This window comes from Scyliorhinus canicula, chromosome 7 (assembly GCF_902713615.1).
Source record: "Scyliorhinus canicula chromosome 7, sScyCan1.1, whole genome shotgun sequence".
Taxonomy (NCBI): domain Eukaryota; kingdom Metazoa; phylum Chordata; class Chondrichthyes; order Carcharhiniformes; family Scyliorhinidae; genus Scyliorhinus; species Scyliorhinus canicula.
Window position 1 is genome coordinate 59,566,491 of NC_052152.1, and position 18,964 is coordinate 59,585,454.

Sequence of the window (18,964 nt, forward strand, 5' to 3'; positions counted from 1 at the left end):
AACAAGAGATTCCACTTCTTTGGTAAACCACGGTTCCCTCGCTCGACCCCTTCCTCCCTGCCTGACTGGTACGTACTTATCAAGAACATGCAATAGCTGTTCCTTGAACAAGCTCCACATATCCAGTGTGCCCAACCCTTGCAGCCTACTTCTCCAACCAACACATCCTAAGTCATGTCTAATGGCATCATAATTGCCCTTCCCCCAGCTATAACTCTTGCCCTGCGGGGTATACTTATCCCTTTCCATCACTAATGTAAAGGTCACCGAATTGTGGTCACTGTTTCCAAAGTGCTCACCTACCTCCAGATCTAACACCTGGCCTGGTTCATTACCCAAAACCAAATCCAATGTGGCCTCGCCTCTTGTTGGCCTGTCAACATATTGTGTCAGGAAACCCTCCTGCACACATTGTACAAAGAATGACCCATCTAATGTACTCGAACTATATCTTTTCCAGTCAATATTTGGAAAGTTAAAGTCTCCCATAACAACTACCCTGTTACTTTCGCTCTTTTCCAGAATCATCTTCGCCATCCTTTCCTCTACATCCCTAGAACTATTAGGTGGCCTATAGAAAACTCCCAACAGGGTGACCTCTCCTTTCCTGTTTCTAACCTCAGCCCATACTACCTCAGAAGAAGAGTCCCCATCTAGCATCCTTTCCGCCACCGTAATACTGTCCTTGACTAGCAGCGCCACACCTCCCCCTCTTTTGCCCCCTTCTCTGAGCTTACTAAAACACCTAAACCCCGGAACCTGCAACAACCATTCCTGTCCCTGCTCTATCCATGTCTCTGAAATGGCCACAACATCGAAGTCCCAGGTACCAACCCATGCTGCCAGTTCCCCTACCTTATTTCGTATACTCCTGGCATTGAAGTAGACACACTTCAAACCACCTACCTGAACACTGGCACCCACCTGCGAAGTCAAATTTGTGCTCCTGACCTCTATACTCTCAATCTCCCGTACCCCAAAACTACAATCCAGGTTCCCATGCCCCTGCTGAATTAGTTTAAACCCCCCCAAAGAGCACTAACAAATCTCCCCCCCAGGATATTGGTGCCCCTCAGGTTCAGATGTAGACCATCCTGTCTATAGAGGTCCCACCTTCCCCAGAAAGAGCCCCAGTTATCCAGAAATCTGAATCCCTCCCGCCTGCACCATCCCTGTAGCCACGTGTTTAATTGCTCTCTCTCCCTATTCCTCATCTCACTATCACGTGGCACGGGCAACAACCCAGAGATAACAACCCTGTTTGTTCTCGCTCTGAGCTTCCATCCTAGCTCCCTAAAGGCCTGCCTGACATCCTTGTCCCCTTTCCTACCTATGTCGTTAGTGCCAATGTGGACTACGACTTGGGGCTGCTCCCCCTCCCCCTTAAGGACCCGGAAAACACGATCCGAGACATCACGTACCCTTGCACCTGGGAGGCAACATACCAAACGTGAGTCTCTCTCGCTCCCACAAAATCTCCTATCTGTGCCCCTAACTATTGAGTCCCCAATTACTAATGTTCTACTCCTTTCCCCCCTTCCCTTCTGAGCAACAGGGACAGACTCCGTGCCAGAGGCCCGTTCCCCATGGCTTACCCCTGGTAAGTCGTCCCCCCCACAAGTATCCAAAACGGTATACTTGTTACTCAGGGGAACGACCGCAGGGGGTCCCTGCACTGACTGCTTCTTCCCAGTCCCTCTTACAGTTACCCATCTATCTCCAGTCTTTGGTGTAACTACTTCCCTGAAGCTCCTATCTATGACCCCTTCTGCCTCCCGAATGATCCGAAGTTCATCCAGCTCAAGCTCCAGGTCCCTAACACGGTTTTTGAGGAGCTGGCGTTGGGTGCACTTCCCACAGATGAAATCAGCAGGGACGCTGACGGCGTCCCTCACCTCAAACATTCTGCAGGAGGAGCATTGTACTGCCTTCCCTGACATCACCTCTAGATTTAAAAAAAAAAACAAGAAAAAGAAAAAGAAAGGAAGAGCTTACCTGATATTACCTCAAACCCTGCTCCCGCTGAAAGGTAAGCAAATTTAAAGGCACTCACTCACCTTCACGACAGGCCCCTGCTCCCGCTTCCCAACCACCGTGGGGTGGGGGGGTTGGTTAGAGGAGGAGGTAGGGTGGGAAACACTCACGAAGTGTTTCGGGTTTAACTGTCACTTGCCAACAGCCCCTCCACAAACCACCTTCAACTTAGGCTGACCGCACTGCACGTATGCAAATTTCCCCAGAACAGCTGATCAGTAGCTCTGCTCTGCTGCCCTCTGCTGGATGATTGCCTTCACTCAAACTCCTCGGGTCTCCTTCGCAGATTCACCTTCAACTTAGGCTGACCGCACTGCACGTATGCAAATTTCCCCAGAACAGCTGATCAGTAGCTCTGCTCTGCTGCCCTCTGCTGGATGATTGCCTTCACTCAAACTCCTCGGGTCTCCTTCGCAGATTCACCTTCAACTTAGGCTGACCGCACTGCACGTATGCAAATTTCCCCAGAACAGCTGATCAGTAGCTCTGCTCTGCTGCCCTCTGCTGGATGATTGCCTTCACTCAAACTCCTCGGGTCTCCTTCGCAGATTCACCTTCAACTTAGGCTGACCGCACTGCACGTATGCAAATTTCCCCAGAACAGCTGATCAGTAGCTCTGCTCTGCTGCCCTCTGCTGGATCCAATTATGGGGGGGGACTTTAATACGGTGTTGGATCCTTCACTGGATTGGTCCAGTTCAAGGACGGGTAGGAGGCCGGCGGCGGCCAAGGTACTGAGAGGGTTTATGGACCAGATGGGAGGGGTGGACCCATGGAGGTTTGTGAGGCCAAGGGCACAGGAGTACTCTTTCTTCTCCCACGTACATAGGGTTTATTCTCAGATAGACTTCTTCGTGGTGAGTAGGGGACTGATTCCGAGAGTGGAGGCGGCCAAATATTCGGCCATTGCAATCTCCGACTTGGATGGAGTTGGAGATGGGGGAGGTGCGGGACCAGCACCCGTTGTGGCGGTTGGATGTGGGGTTGTTGGCGGAGGAGGTGTGTAGGAGGGTCCGGGCAAGTATTGAGGGGTACCTCGAGGTGAATGATACGGGGGAGGCCCAGGTGGGGATGGTCTGGGAAGCCCTGAAGGCAGTGATTCGTGGGGAGCTGATATCCATCCGGGCACACAATGAGAGGAGCGAGAGGGATAGACTGGTGGGGAAGATGCTGGAGGTAGATAGGAGGTACGCGGAGGCACCAGAGGAGGGACTGTTGGGGGAAAGGCGCAGCCTCCAGGCTCAATTTGATTTGCTGACCACTAGAAAGGTGGAGGCACAGTGGAGGAAGGCACAGGGGGCAGTGTATGAACATGGTGAAAAGGCGAGTAGGATGCTGGCTCATCAGCTCCGCAAGCGGGATGCGGCTAGGGAAATTGCTGGAGTGAGAGACAAGAGTGGGAATGTGGTGCGGAAGGGGGTAGAGGTGAATGAGGTCTTCAAGGACTATTACGGGGAACTGTACCGGTCGGAGCCAATGGTGGAGAGGAGGGGAATGGAGAGGTTTCTCGACGGGCTATCTTTCCCGAAGGTGCAGGAGGAGCAGGTGGAGGGGTTGGGGGCGCCGAGTGAGCTGGAGGAGCTAGTTAAGGGGATCGGGCAGATGCAGTCAGGGAAGGCGCCGGGGCCGGATGGGTTCCCGGTGCAGTTTTATAAAAAGTTTGTGGACCTGGAGGGTCCCTTGCTGGTGCGGACACGCAATGAAGCGTGGGAAGGGGGGACTTTGCCCCCGACGATGTCGCGGGCGCTGATTTCGTTAATCTTAAAGAGGGCCAAGGACACCCAGCAGTGTGGTTCATACAGGCCCATATCTCTCCTCAACGTGGATGCCAAGGTGCTGGCAAAAATCCTGGCCACCAGGATAGAGGACTGTGTGCCGGGGTTGTACACGAGGACCAGACAGGTTTTGTTAAGGGAAGGCAGCTGAACACAAATGTGCGGAGGTTGTTGAACGTCATCATAATGCCGGCGATTGAGGGGGAGGCTGAGATAGAGGTGGCGCTGGATGCGGAGAAGGCCTTCGATAGAATGGAGTGGGGGTACTTATGGGAGGTGTTGGGGAGGTTTGGATTTGGTGAAGGGTTTATTAGATGGGTGAGGCTGCTATATGAGGCCCCGATGGAGCGTGTGGCCACGAATGGGAGGAGGTCGGAGTACTTCCGGCTTTACCGAGGGACCAGGCAGGGTTGCCCCCTGTCCCCCTTCTTTGCATTGGCAATCGAGCTGTTGGCGATGGCGTTGAGGGATTCAGGGAGGTGGAGGGGTTTGGTGCGAGGTGGGGAGGAACATAGGGTGTCGTTGTATGCCGATGACCTGCTACTGTATGTGGCGGACCCGGTGGGAGGGATGCCGGGGGTGATGGAGCTGCTAGCTGAGTTTGGGACCTTTTCAGGCTATAAACTAAATCTAGGCAAGAGTGAGTTGTTTGTGGTGCACCCTGGGGACCAGGAGGAAGGAATTGGTAGGCTCCCGCTTAGGAGGGCAGGGGAGAGTTTTAGGTACCTGGGGGTGCAGGTGGCCAGGGACTGGGGGCCTCTTCACGATCATAATTTCACCAGGCTTGTGGATCAGATGGAGGAGAAGTTCAAGAGGTGGGACATGCTGCCATTGTCGTTGGCGGGGAGGGTGCAGTCCGTCAAAATGACGGTGCTTCCGAGGTTCTTGTTCCTCTTTCGGTGCCTGCCCATCTTCATCCCCAGGGCCTTCTTCAGGAGGGTGACTAGCGGTATTTTGAGCTTTGTGTGGGCACATGGGACTCCGAGAGTGAAGAGGGTTTTCCTGGAGCGAGGGAGGGATAGAGGCGGGCTGGCGTTGCCCAACCTTCTGGGGTACTATTGGACGGCCAATATGTCAATGGTGCGTTAATGGGTGATTGGGGGGGGGGGGGGGGGGGGGGGGTGTGGAAAAGAATGGAGATGGCGTCTTGCAGAGGTACGAGCCTGGGTGCCTTGGTAACGGCACCGTTGCCGCTTTCTCCCAAGAGGTATACCACGAGCCCGGTGGTGGCAGCGACCCTAAGAATTTGGGGACAGTGGAGACGGCATAGAGGGGAAACAGGGGGCTCGATGGAGGCTCCATTAGGTGGAAATCATCGGTTCATCCCGGGAAATGGGGGATTTAGGGGGTGGCATAGGGTGGGCATCAGTAAACTGAGGGACCTGTTTATTGGCGGGAGGTTTGAGGGCCTGGGGGAACTGGAAGATAAATTTGGGCTCCCCCAAGGGAACATGTTCAGATACTTGCAGGTAAAGGCGTTTGCTAGGCGTCAGGTAGAGGAGTTCCCTTTGCTGCCCTCGCGGGGGGCGATGGACAGAGTGCTTTCGGGGGTGTGGGTCGGAGTGGGGAAGGTGTCTGACATTTATACGGTAATGCAGGAGGTGGAGGAGTCGTCAGTGGAGGAGCTGAAGGCTAAATGGGAGGGGAACTTGGGGAGCAGATAGAGGAAGGGACTTGGGCGGATGCCTTGGAGAGAGTCAACTCTTCCTCCTCATGTGCGAGGCTTAGTCTCATCCAATTTAAGGTGCTGCACCGGGCCCACATGTCCGGGACTAGGATGAGTAGGTTCTTTGGGGGTGAGGACAGGTGCACCAGGTGTCCTGGGAGTCCAGCGAATCATGCCCATTTGTTCTGGGCATGCCCGGCACTGGAAGAATTCTGGAAGGGGGCGGCGGGGACGGTGTCGAGAGTGGTTGGATCCAGGGTCAAACCAGGGTGGGGACTCGCGATTTTTGGAGTTGCGGTGGAGCTGGGAGTGCAGGAGGTGAAAGAGGCCGGTGTCCTGGCCTTTGCGTCCCTAGTAGCCCGGCGGAGGATCTTGCTGCAGTGGAAGGATGCGAGGCCCCCAAGTGTGGAGACCTGGATCAGTGACATGGCGGGATTTATAAAATTGGAGAGGGTCAAATTTGCCCTGAGAGGATCAATACAAGGGTTCTATAAACGGTGGCAGCCTATTTTGGACTTCCTGGCTCAAAGATAGGTGTGTTGGTCAATAGCAGCAGCAACCCGGGGGTGGTGTTCCTTATTATTGTTTCTATTTTTTTTCTATGGTTATGTAACTTAACATTGTGTTAATTTAAGTTGTTGTTAATATGTTCTGTTGTTCATTGATTGAGGATGGGCGAATGTTTATGATTGCTATCATTATTGTTGGTATTTTATTACGGTTCGTTGTTGTTGTATAAATACAAAATATTTCAATAAAAATTATTTTTAAAACAAAATTTGTTTCAACAGCTCAGGACAACTATATATTAAGTCATGAAATTTATGACAGGTGAAGACTAGTGAGCAATCTGTGTATTTGTGTCGCAGTGTCAGTGAGGGCCCTCGTAGTAAAGGTCTACCATTTGGATGCAAACTGCACCAAGTCCGTGCTGGGAGGCATCTGCTGCTCTAAGTAGGGGTGCTCGAATGTCAAATTACTGTAATACGTGGGGCTGCGAGTGCTTGTTTGAAACTGTTAGACCACTGTGAGGTGCTTTTGCCAGCACCATTCAATGTCTTGGTGGAAAAGTTGACAAATGGGTCCAGAAGCCTGACTCTAACACAGGACAAACTTAGAAAGATAATTTATCTTGCCCAAAAAAGAGCTGTAAAGCGTGCTTATCCACAGGAATGGGCCATCCGTAGTATAGTCATTGTCTAGATCGGGCTTTACATCATCGGCTGTGAGTAAATGGCCCACATTTAAATTTTTTTAAAAATTTATTTATTTTTTAAAAAAGAGTTCCCAATTCAATTTTTTTCCAATCAAGGGGCAATTTAGCATGTTCAATCCACCTACCTTGCACATCTTTGGGTTGTGGGAGTGAAACCCACGCAAACACAGGGAGCATGTGCAAACTCCACACAGACAGTGACCCAGAGCCAGGATCGAACCTGGCCCTTGGCGCCGTGAGGCAGCAGGGCTACCCCACTGCGCCACTGTGCTGCCCCGTAAATGGCCCACATAAGGAACTTGGTTGAACCTGATCTGCATTTCACAGGGTTAAGCTTTAATTGGATGGCCCTTACTCTGTCAAAGAAGAGACAAAGGGGGCAGCACGGTGGCACAGTGGTTAGCATTGCTGCCTATGGCGTTGAGGACCCGGGTTCGAATCCCGGCCCTGTGTCACTGTCTGTGTGGAATTTGCACATTCTCCCCGTGTCTGCGTGGGTTTCACCCCCACAACCCAAAAGATGTGCAGGTTAGGTGGATTGGCCATGCTAAATTGCCCCTTAATTGGAAAAAATAATTGGGTACTCTAAATTTAAAAAAAAAGGGAAGATCAACAATGGTCTTGCAAGGTTGGCCAACAGAGTTGCTCCATGCACTGCTGGAAAACCTCACTGCAAGTAAAGATCACAAAGGGCTTATGAAGAAAATGATATGTACCTACAGCAGATATGAATGTGGTTAGTTTCAAGGATTCATTTAACTGAATATGCCAGAACCAGCATTATCCATGTATGGCATCACCTATTCTATTGTCTTCATGGAGTGATGTCGCCTGAACGGTGCTTTGATCACATGCACTGGGTCAATACATATCCTGACTGTACCATCTTCTTTCACTGCAGTCGCCACTGCTGAAACCTAATCTATGGCCTAATCTACAAAAGTTACATACATCTAGTGCTGTCATCCGATGCAGCTCATTGATTACTTCATGGCTATTGGTACTCTCCTTGGGGCACAGAACGTTGCTGCTACCTCGTTATCTACTCTCATGTGGTATACAACTTTTAGTTTACCAATGACTTCAGTGAAGAGGTCTCTATGCACTGTGATCTCTGGGGGCTTGGAGTTGTAGAACATGCGTCTCTGGACCAAGTTGAATGAGCCCCAATGCAATGCTGTCCCAAAAGCCCTAGTATTGGCTTTACATTCTGGTCAACTGCATGGAACTTGAAATTTCTGTGCAGTGAAGGGCTTTGGTGTAGGTAGTCTGTCCGCCCTCCATAAGCTACGAGGTGCATCCTGGTGCTGGGATCTGGTGGTGTAGATGAGTTTATTTATCGTAACTTTTGGATGGAGAGTACATTATCCTTCACTCGTGTCAATCTGGTCTTTCCCCCCGTCATTGCTAATTATGTCGAGGGTGGTGAAGATCTCACCCTTTCCTGTGATGTTGTCAACACTATCGTAATAGTGTTGTTGGAGGCTCTGTAGCTTCATGGCTTTGGTTGAACTCCAATTAATTCACCTTATTGACACTCCTATTCCTGAAGGATCGAACAGTTGCAATATTGCTGATGGCAGAAGAGGGCTGTTGTGGTTTGGATCTGCAGCACATAGAAAATTGGTTTCATTTCCCACATTTGCTGCATCTTGGATTTGGATTTGTTTATTGTCACGTGTACCAAGGTACAGTGAAAATTATTTTTCTGCATGCAGCTCAAACAGATCATTTAGTACATGGCGGAAATCATTGTCATGACGGGACATAACATTAAGGTGATTGGAGGAAGGTATAGAGGAGAAGTCAGAGGTAGGTTCTTTACACAGAGTGGTGGGTGCGTGGAATGCAGTGCCAGCAGAGGTGGTATATAGTCAGAGTCATTAGGGACATTTAAGCGACTCTTGGACAGGCACATGGACAGCAGTACATTGAAGGGGTGTAGATAGGTTGATCTTAGATTAGGATAAACGGTCGGCACAACGTCATGGGCCGAAGGGCCTGTACTGTGTTGTACTGTTCTATGAAACGAAAGTACATAATAGGGGCACATAAGGTACACAATGTAAATACATAGACACTGGCATCAGGTTAAGCATACAGGACTGTAGCATTAATCAGATCAGTCCAAAGGAGGGTTGTTTAGGAGTCTGGTAACAGCAGGGAAGAAGCTCGTTTTGAATCTGTTTGTGCATATTCTCAGACTTTTGTATCTCCTGCTTGATGGAAGAAGTTGGAAGAGTGAGCAAGCTGGATGGGACAGGTCTTTGATTATGCTGCCCGCTTTCCCAAGGCAGCGGGAGGTGTAGATAGTCAATGGATGGGAGGCGGATTTGTGAAATGGACTGGGCGGTGTTCGCGACTCTCTGAAGTTTCTTGCGGTCTTGGGCCGAGTTGTTGCCCTATCAGGCTGTGATGCAGCCAGATAGGAAGCTTTCTTTGTGCACTTGTAAAAGTTGATAAGAGTCAATGTGAACATGCCTAATTTCCTTAGCTTCCGGAGGAAGTATTGGTGCTGTTGTGCTTTCTTGGTCACAGCGTCGACGTGAGTGGACCAGAAAAGATTTTTGGTGATGTGCACACCTTGGAGTTTGAAGCTGTCAACCATTTCCATCACGGCCCTGTTGATGCAGACAGGGGTGTGTACGATATTTTTCTTCCTGAAGTCAATGACCTGCTCTTTAGTTTTGAGGGAGAGATTGTTGCCATAACATCATTCCACTAGATTCTCTATCTTTTACCATGTGCAAAACAAGCTCTTCTGTTCAGTGGGTGCTGGCCGTTGCAGTCAAGCAGGCTGCTGCATGGATTAGAAATACTTCAGTTTCACTCCAAAAATCTCTGCTTCGTTTCTCGAGTGTTCATTTAACATACAGATATCGATGGCTGCTTTTGACATTATATTTTTTTCCCCGGAGGCTGCTTGTAGACTAAAATTGCTTTGTATTCCACAAACTACCTGATCCCTGATTAGGTCTTCAGTGATAGTTCCACATTTCTTTGCCAATAATTCTAGGGTGGCCTGCAGGATTGTATTGACTCATCTGCTCACTGGTTCATTGAATTGAACACTTGCCTATCAAGGATTGTATTTTTTACCCCCCTCGAACTGTAAAATTATCTCTGGGTCTACTTTTTTCTCCACTGTCTGGAAAACAAACAACTAATTTTTCAATGGCCTTAGGGGCCCCATGAGGTTTAATAGGGTATAAACCTGTGACCTTTATGATTCATCAGAGTGCAGAACTGCAGTAAATATGCTATTGCTTCTGCAACATTTCCCAACCATTCGCAATATTTTCATCAAAGATGAGTGGATCAATGCAGTGAAGTCCTTGTGCCATACTGCCAACTCATGACACCATGGAGAAAGTTGTGGGTTCTCTCAATCAACAAGAACTTCCAATCAAGGTAGATTATTCCTGATCAATAGCTACATACAAGACCTGTGCTCTGCCCGTACTCCCGGGGATAACTTCTGCACTCCTGTCACGTGACCTCTTTTACAGCGTTCTCAAGTGGAATGAAATGAAAAGTAAAGATAAGCATGCAGCTGCACCGCGGACTTGAGATGCTGATTAAACTAGCAGCAGGGTGAAAATTATACGTTTTTAAGCAAAGTGAATTCTTGCATCTAGTGGTCTAGATCAGTGCTTCTCAAAGTGTGGTACGAGTACCGGTGCCGGTACTCGAGCCATCGTCTGCCGGCACTTGGAGTGTTTCCAGAAAAGAAAGAGACAGTAATCCTGGATTGGCTTGTTTCGCTTACCGGTCCCTGGCACATTGAAAAAAAAACTGCCGGTACACCACATCAGATAGTTTGAGATGCACTGGTCTAGATCACAGCCATGCCCAATTTGCAAACAGCATTTTCCCCTCTGAGTCAAGTTGTTGTGCCGAAAGCAGAAGCTGTCTATGGTAGACCCCAGAAATTCTACTCTAAATTAGAAAAAAAGTTTCCCAAAAGCAAGTCACAGGTCTTGTGTGGTAATTATTTGTTGGATTTGGCTCAAAGTGCTAAAACCAAAGGGATGTTTGTTTTTGGTGAGGTGTATTCGTGGAGTTTTAGGAAAGTAGATAGATTAGATTGGGGGCAGGGGGATGGGTGTAATTCAAGTATACTGTCTGGGTAACCATTACTGTAGTTAATTGTAAATGGTGCTCTTTTTTGTCGTCTTTCTTGTGTGTTTTAAAGTTCAATAAAAGTTTTGTTATAGTTTACAACAAAACTGACCCCATTCCTCACATTTTACCAAATTACAAAAATAAACTGTTAAGAACTGGCATTCAAAGTTTACTTTCTAGGATTTGGGATGTCCTCGCATTGAACATTAACAGGGTTCAAAACATTAATACGGACAAACCATTGCAATCATACCACAACAAAGCTCATTTGAAATCCAATACTAGGAAATACCTTAATGAGATTGGCTCCGCCTTTCTCTGAGCCTATATGGTACTTCTTTTCAGGTGTCTGGAATGCCAGTAGCTCTTTGGTGACTCCAAGGTGACCCTCGAGAATAGTTTCTTCAACACCGGTTTCACTTGTTCTTTTCACCTCATCCTGATAGAAAAAGGAGAAAACAATTACATATGAAAGGAAATTAATTAAAAGCTTTGCATTAAGGTTTTAGAAGCCACAAAAAGAGTTGCATTTGGGACATCTCACTGTAGCATTGGCAAAATTGCAAACTACTTTTTTTTTAAAAATGTTTTTTATTGAGTTTTCATATTTTATATCCAACAAATTACAAATTATCAGAGAAAAAGAAAAAAAAAACGCAAAAATTAACATGTATATTTACAGGTAAGCATCTTCATAATAACAACTGTGGCCGCCCCCTTTAGCCGGCATACATATTTTACATTCCCCAATATGGCCGAGGCACATGTTTATAGGCAATTATTTACAGTTTGGTTTTGGGCCTTAGCTAGCCATCAAACCCCCATAATGAACCCGTAGCCACCACCCCCCCCCCCCCCCCCCACCTACCTTCCCCCGATTCCCGTCCATTTTCCCCTGATTCTTGGCCACCCGACTATTCTTCCTCTTGTTCGTTGGCAACAAACAGGTCCCGGAACAATTGCATGAATGGCTCCCACGTTCTGTGGAAGCCGTCGTCTGACCCACGGATGGCGAATTTGATTTTCTCGATTTGGAGAGATTCCGAGAGGTCGGACAGCCAGTCTGCAGCTCTGGGCGGTGCTGCTGACCGCCAGCCAAACAGGATTCTACGGCGGGCGATCAGGGAGGCAAAGGCAAGGGTGTCTGCCCTCCTCCCCAGGAATAGATCTGGCTGGTCTGAAACCCCGAAGACCGCCACTATCGGGCATGGCTCCACCCTCACCCCCACCACTTTGGACATAGCCTCGAAGAAGGCTGTCCAGTACCCCACAAGTCTGGGGCAAGACCAGAACATGTGGGCGTGGTTGGCCGGGCCTCTTTGGCACCGTTCACATCTGTCCTCCACCTCCGGGAAGAACCTACTCATACGGTTTCTCGTTAAGTGGGCTCTCTGTACCACTTTTAGTTGCGTCAGGCTGAGCCTTGCGCACGTGGAGGTGGAGTTGACCCTATGCAGTGCTTCACTCCAGAGTCCCCACCCTATCTCAATCCCCAGGTCGTCCTCCCATTTCATTCTTGTTGCGTCCAGTACGGTGTCGTCCCTTTCTACCAGTTGGTCATACATGTCGCTACAGTTCCCTTTCTCTAGGATACTTGCGTCCAGTAGGTCTTCCAGTATTGTCTGTCGTAGCGGTTGTGGGTACGTCCTTGTCTCCTTTCGTAGGAAGTTTTTGAGCTGCAGGTACCGTAGCTCGTTCCCCCCGGCTAGCCGAAATTTCTCTGTCAGTTCGTCCAGTGTTGCGATCCTGTCGTCCATGTATAGGTCCCTGACTGTCAGTGTCCCCCCGTCCTGCCTCCACCTTTTGAAGGTGGCGTCAGTCAGTGCTGGTGTGAACCTATGGTTGTTGCAGATGGGAGCCTTGTCCAACATTTTGGTCAGGCCAAATTGCTGCCGCAGTTGGTTCCAGGATTGGAGGGTGGCTGTCACCACTGGGCTGCTGGAGTGTTTTTTGGGTGGGGATGGGAGTGCTGCCGTGGCGAGGGCCTGGAGGTAGGTCCCCATGCAGGAGGCCTCCTCCGCACGCACCCACTTGGCTTCTGGCTCCTGGATCCATCCTCTTACTCGCTCGGCTGTTGCCGCCCAGTGGTAGAATTGTAGATTCGGGAGGGCTAGCCCCCCCCCCCCCCTGGATTTTGTTTTTTGTAGGACCTTCTTTGGGATCCTAGCATTTTTACCCCCCCCCCCCCATACGAACGCCATGATAAGTTTGTCCAGCACTTTGAAAAAGGCCTTGGGGATGTAGATCGGAATGGATCTAAACAGGAAGAGGAACCTGGGCAGTACGTTCATTTTGATCGTCTGGCTCTACCCGCGAGGGAGAGTGGGAGTGTGTTCCATCTTTGCAGGTCCTTTTTTACTTCCTCTGTATGACCCACATTCCGTTGGGTCTTTGTCTTTCTTAGGCAAGATTGAGGCCTGTGCTAACGTGGGTGGCAGTGTGCCCCTAACTAGCGAGTCTGTGAACATCTCCTGCAGGTGCAGGGCCAGCGCTGTCGCAAATTTTTTGTAGAAGTCCGCCGGGAATCCGTCCGGTCCCGGCGCCTTCCCCGTCTGCATGGAGCTAATGCTGTCCATGATCTCTCCCAGTGCTAGTGGTGCTTCCAGGTCCCGTTTTCTGCCCTCTCCCACGACTGGTATGTCCAGTCCATCAAGGAACCGCAAACTACTTGTTAATATAAATTTAAATCGCCACTTTGTTTCTCCAATTAAGGGGCAATTTTAGCGTGGCCAATCCACATGTGACCTATGCACACGGGAAGAATGTGCAAACTTCACATGGATACTGACTTGGGGCCGGGGTTGAACCCGGGCCCTTGACGCCGCAGGGATCCAGCGTGGATTTGAAGGCGTTACAGAAAAGCTTGGGCTCGCTGAAGGTAATACTGTGGTGGACATGGACTTTCAAAAGGCATTCAATACAGTGCATAAAAGCAAATTGCTGCGGATGCTGGAATCTGAAGTGAAAGAGAAAATGCTGGAAAATCTCAGCAAGTCTGGCAGCATCTGGAGGGAGAGAAAAGAGCTAACGTTTCGAGTCCGATGACTCTTCGTCAACGCTTATTTTCCTACGGTTATGTAACTTAACATTGTGTTAATTTAAGTCGTTGTTAATATGTTGTGTTGTTCATTGAGGAGGGGCGAATGTTTATGATTGCTATCATTATTGTTATTGTTGGTATTTTATTATGGTTCAATGTTGTTGTACAAGCTCAAAATTTTTCAATAAAAATTATTTAAAAAAAAAAACTATGTTAACAAATCCAGACACCTGCAGAAATAAAGTTCAATAAAGCAAAATTGTACCAAAGGGGTCAAAATACATCAGATGCTGGAAATTTAAACAGCAGGAAATGCTGGAAACATTCAGCTCAGGCAGTATCTGCATCATGAACAAGGCAATTCAGTGACTTTTGCTATAAACATTAACCCAACTATCCTATCATCACAGATGCATTCTGACTTCACATTTGTATTACAGCCCTTAGGCGGCATGGTGGCACAGTGGTTAGCACTGCTGCCTATGCTGCTGAGGATCCAGATTCGATCCTGGCCCTGGTCACTGTCTGTGTGTACTCTGTTTGCACATTCTCCCCATGTCTGAGTGGGTTTCACCCCCACAACCCAAAGATGCGCAGGTTGGGTGGATTGGCCACGCTAAATTGCCCCTTAATTGGAAAAAAAATTATTGGGTACCCCAATTTTTTAAAAAAGTATTCCAGCCCTTAAGGAGCCTTTCTGGAAATCATTTGCCCGAATAAATTCATAGAATACCTTCAGTGCAAGAGGTCATTCGGCCCATTGAGTCTGCACTGACTCTCTGAAAGAGCATCCTATCTAGACCCATTCCCCTGCAACTTCGTAACCCCACTTAACATCCAGACACTAAGGGGCAATTTAACATGGCCAATCCAGTTAACCTGCACATCTTTGGACTGTGGGAGGGAACTGGAGCACACGGAGGAAACCCACTGACACAGGAAGAACGCGCAAACTCCACAGAGTCACCAGAGGCTGGAATTAAACCCAGGTCCATTGTGCTGTCAGGCAGCAATGCTAACCACTGTGCTGCCCCAATAGGACCCAAGTGTTGATGGGAAAATTCAGTGTTCGTCACCCTCTCATTTACTCTCCAAGTTAGTTTGAACTTGGACGGGTAAAGGATGCAAGCCAGCAGATTGCCAGAGTATGTTTCATTGTTTTACTAATCTGCCCAGTCTTTATATGAATGAGTCATGCCAGCTAGCACAACACAATGAGCAGTGGAGAATTATTTTTGGAACTTCAAAGGTTACACAGTATTCTTGATTGTATATTGGATAGAGCTGGAAGTTGCATACACAAGAAAGTATCAGGTTGAAATCCTGACTGGCAATTCAATTCTCCGCCAGTTACACTGAGTACAGTAATACACATACTGCTCATATAATTAAAAAAAGGCAACATCTAACAGAACAAACACAGGTGATGTGTATTTCAGATAAAAAGTGGGAAACACTTCATACAATGCAGATGGTAGAACAGAAATGATATCATCTGAAAGCTACTGGAGACAACAGAGACCAAAATTGGGTCCAACAGACTCAACCCTGTTCTAAATGAAATGCCTCACACCTGAAACATTAGACAATAAAACATAGCAGAATTAGGCCACTTGGCACATCGAGCCTGCTCCACCATTCAATCTTGGCTGATATTTTCTCATCCCCATTCTCCTACCTTCTCCCCATAACCCCTGATCCCCTTATTAATCAAGAAATACATTAACTCAGTTTCTCTCTCCCAATATACTTCCAGACCTGGTGAATGCTTCCAGCATTTTGTTTTTATTTCAGACTGATATTGTGGTGTGTTTAGTATCAGTGAAGTTAAAATGGGGCTAACAATTTGACATTTTCTAAAACTTTTGCAAAATCTTGACAAGTCTTCCCAAAACGAAAACAAAAAAAGAAAGACAGAAAAAAAACTTGTAAAAGAAATGAACTCCAGCATGGAAGACATGGCTGAGAAGGTCCTGTCAAGAAGGAAAATTACCTTATTAACATAACTTCACATAATATAAAGCAGTTAAAGATAGCAGTATTCCTCAGTAATATTTTTCTCTTGTTCCATTATATTTTAGAAGTCAAATGAGGGAATATGAATGATTTTGAAAATGTCAACATACAGTAAATTAGTACAACTCAAAAGGATTTCATTTATCCATGGGAGATATTAACAAACTATATCAACTTTGTGCACCATGAAATGAAAATGTAGCACTTTGTATAGTTTGAACATAGATCATCAATTAACATATATTTGTAGTGGACACAACCTACATAATAGACACAAGACAAATGCAATCTTTGCCATGTTATGCGTCACAACGGAAAGCAACTTACCAATTGAGTGACAGGTTCAAAAATAAGGTCACGAGACCTGGCTCAGATTAAAACAGCTTAACCAGAAAAGCCTCATTTGAAAACATATTATAAAAAGTTGAACACAGAATTAAAAGTATCACAGTGTGTATGTGCACTCATTATACCAGCCCAGGGGGTGGTGATCTGGAGTTCGGACTGTCTCTGCATTATTGATTCTCAGCACAAAATACCTTCCATCTCAACCCTATGAACTTGGGAAAATACAAGGTAAACATGCATATTTCTCAATCATGTAGGCAGCATGATTCGGCATTCAACCCTGGGACACTCCTTGTGTGTTTATAATAAACTGGGAGCAGGTTACTCATTGGCCAGGCTTTAGGTGGGCAAAAGCACAAGATGGACTAACCAGATTTAAGGTGCAAAATACTTATAAAATAAAAGCTTCTACACACTGCTGACATCAAGCAAATATCAACAACACTTGACTTTATTCAAGATACAAATTGAACTTTCTAAATTACAGAACTTTACTTACTCTAATCCTCTTGAGCCAGTCAATTTCATTGTTGAGCAGAACTTCTGCATTGGGCAGGTTAATGTTACTGTTATACGCGTAGTTAAGCAGATGCCTCAATAGTGTGAAGTAGTCTGCCGAATGTTTTGCTCTCTCTCTTGCAGTACTCTGACAGCAGGAAAACAAGTAACTCAACCAGGAAAACAAGTAATTCAACCAAACGTAGTCAATAGCATTAAAAAAGCTGAATAAACTCAAAATGCTAACAATTCACAATGCATTCACCGGGCTTCTGGTGGCGGTCATGGCACATGTGGTTGCAAACAGGGTATCTCCGGCTCGATGGCGTTGAGTGGAGCTCTTTTTACCCGAAAATGGGAGGATTTTGACAGGAAAGCGTTGCTGAAGGTACAGAGGAGAAGTTGTCCCCAGGAGTGGCATGTCTGCTGGTTTTCAGATCTGACAGAAGGTTAAATATCTGGCCAAAGAACTGGAAGAGACCTGTGGTGCGGCAACAATTGGAAAGATGGTGGAGGGGGGGAGGGGTTGTCACATGTTGGAAAACCCCAGATGGAGCAACTGATGGCGTTCATCAGAGAGTAATTTAGCCAGTAACGAAAGGAGATGTAGGAAGATCGATTTAAGACCATCGGAGTGATCCTTGAAAGGCTTATTGGGGAGTCGGGAAGTGCTTGGAGGCACAGTGGTCGTAGATCCGGAAGATGGAGATGTCCGATCACAGTGATCAGGTGGTGGCATTGGAGGCGGAGCTCCTGGGAGACCTTTGCAAGTCTTATGGGCCAAGGTAGAGGAGCAGGAGAATAGATCTGGAATGCAGAACCTGCACATTGTTGGCTTGCCGAAAGGTGTGGAAGGCATGGGTGCTACGAGATACAATTCGAGGATGCTGGCGGGGCTGGTGGCAGAGGGGGTGCTGGACAAGGCCCCAGAGGTGGATAGAGCGCACAAGTCTCCAAGGCAGAAGCCAAGAGCAGGGGAGCTGTCACGGGCGGTGATTGTGAGGCTCCACAAGTTTGTGGAGAAAGAGATCATCCTGTGGTGGGCCAGGGAGAAGTGTAACTGCGAATGGGAGGGAAACAGGGTGTGAATCTACCAGGTCATTAGAATGGAGCTGGCGAAAAGCTATGCAGGTTTAACAAGTCCAAAGCGGCTGTTTACCAAAAGCAGACAAGTTTGAGGTGCTGTACCCAGCGAAACTGTGGGTGACCTTTGAAGGCCAGGAGTACTATTTCTGAACCCCAGAGGAGGCCAATGGCTTTATTGAGACCATAAGCTGGAGGAGAACCTGACATTGATGGAAGACGGAGGAGTTGGAACAATGGGGTTCAGAAAATGTTGGTCGTGTGGGCTGGATGATGGTGTCCAGAGAAGTTCTGATAGTTTGGAGAAGGAAAAGGGAGGTAGTGTCGGAGCAGGTGAAGATAAATGAGGCGTTCAGGGAGCACCATGAGAAATTGTATAGGGCCAATCTGGGAGGCGAGGAAGGGGACATGGGGCGGTTTCTCGACACGCTGGAATTCCCACGGCTGGATGAGAAGGGGAGGCGGTGCTGGAGGAGCCCTTCAGGTGGAGAGAGGTGATGGATAGCATAAAAGGGATGAAGTCGAGGAAAGCACCTGGCCCGGACGGTTACTCATGCGGAGTTCTACAAGGCATTTGTGATGGAGTTGGCACCACATTTAATGGGGGCATTTAGTGAGCAGCTGGAGAAGTGGGAGCTGCCAGAGACACTGACACAAGCAACGATCACGCTAATTCCAAAGAAGGGGAAGGACCCGCTAGGGTAGGGGTCGTATAGGCTCAAATCACTGTCGAATACCGATGTGAAAGTGTTGGCTAAGTTATTGGGAGGCAGGAAGGATGCGTTCCAGGGGTGGTCGCAGAGGACCAAACGGGTTTTGAGAAGGGTAAGCAACTTTCCAGTAACATTACGCAGCTACTAAATGTGATCATGACCCTGTTGAAGGGACGGATACCGGAAAGAGTGGTCTCCATGGATATGGTAAGAAGTCTTACAACACCAGGTTAAAGTCCAACAGGTTTGTTTCAAACACGAGCTTTCGGAGCACGGCTCCTTCTTCAGGTGAATCCACTCCATGGATATGGAGAAGGCTTTCGACCAAGTGGTGGTGGTACCTGTTTGGGAAGGTTTGGGTTCGGGCCAAAGTTCGTGGCATGGGTTGTCTGCTGTACCTGGCCCCGGTGGCGAGTGTACAGATAAACAAGATGAGTTCGCGGAGCTTCG

At 47.9% G+C, this 18,964-nt stretch overlaps 1 protein-coding gene across 5 annotated transcripts in view; it reads right to left on the reverse strand.

Annotated features, from left to right (window-relative positions):
* The window catches only part of usp9 (ubiquitin specific peptidase 9), a 379,823-nt gene that overhangs the window by 120,896 nt on the left and 239,963 nt on the right, over window positions 1-18,964 (reverse strand). For all 5 annotated transcript variants that reach the window (XM_038802114.1, XM_038802113.1, XM_038802112.1 and 2 more), the window contains 2 exons: window positions 16,720-16,866; window positions 11,109-11,255 (listed from right to left, as the gene is read on the reverse strand). In XM_038802114.1, coding sequence (XP_038658042.1) covers window positions 11,109-11,255; window positions 16,720-16,866 — 294 coding nt within the window. The remainder of the gene's footprint in view (window positions 1-11,108; window positions 11,256-16,719; window positions 16,867-18,964) is intronic.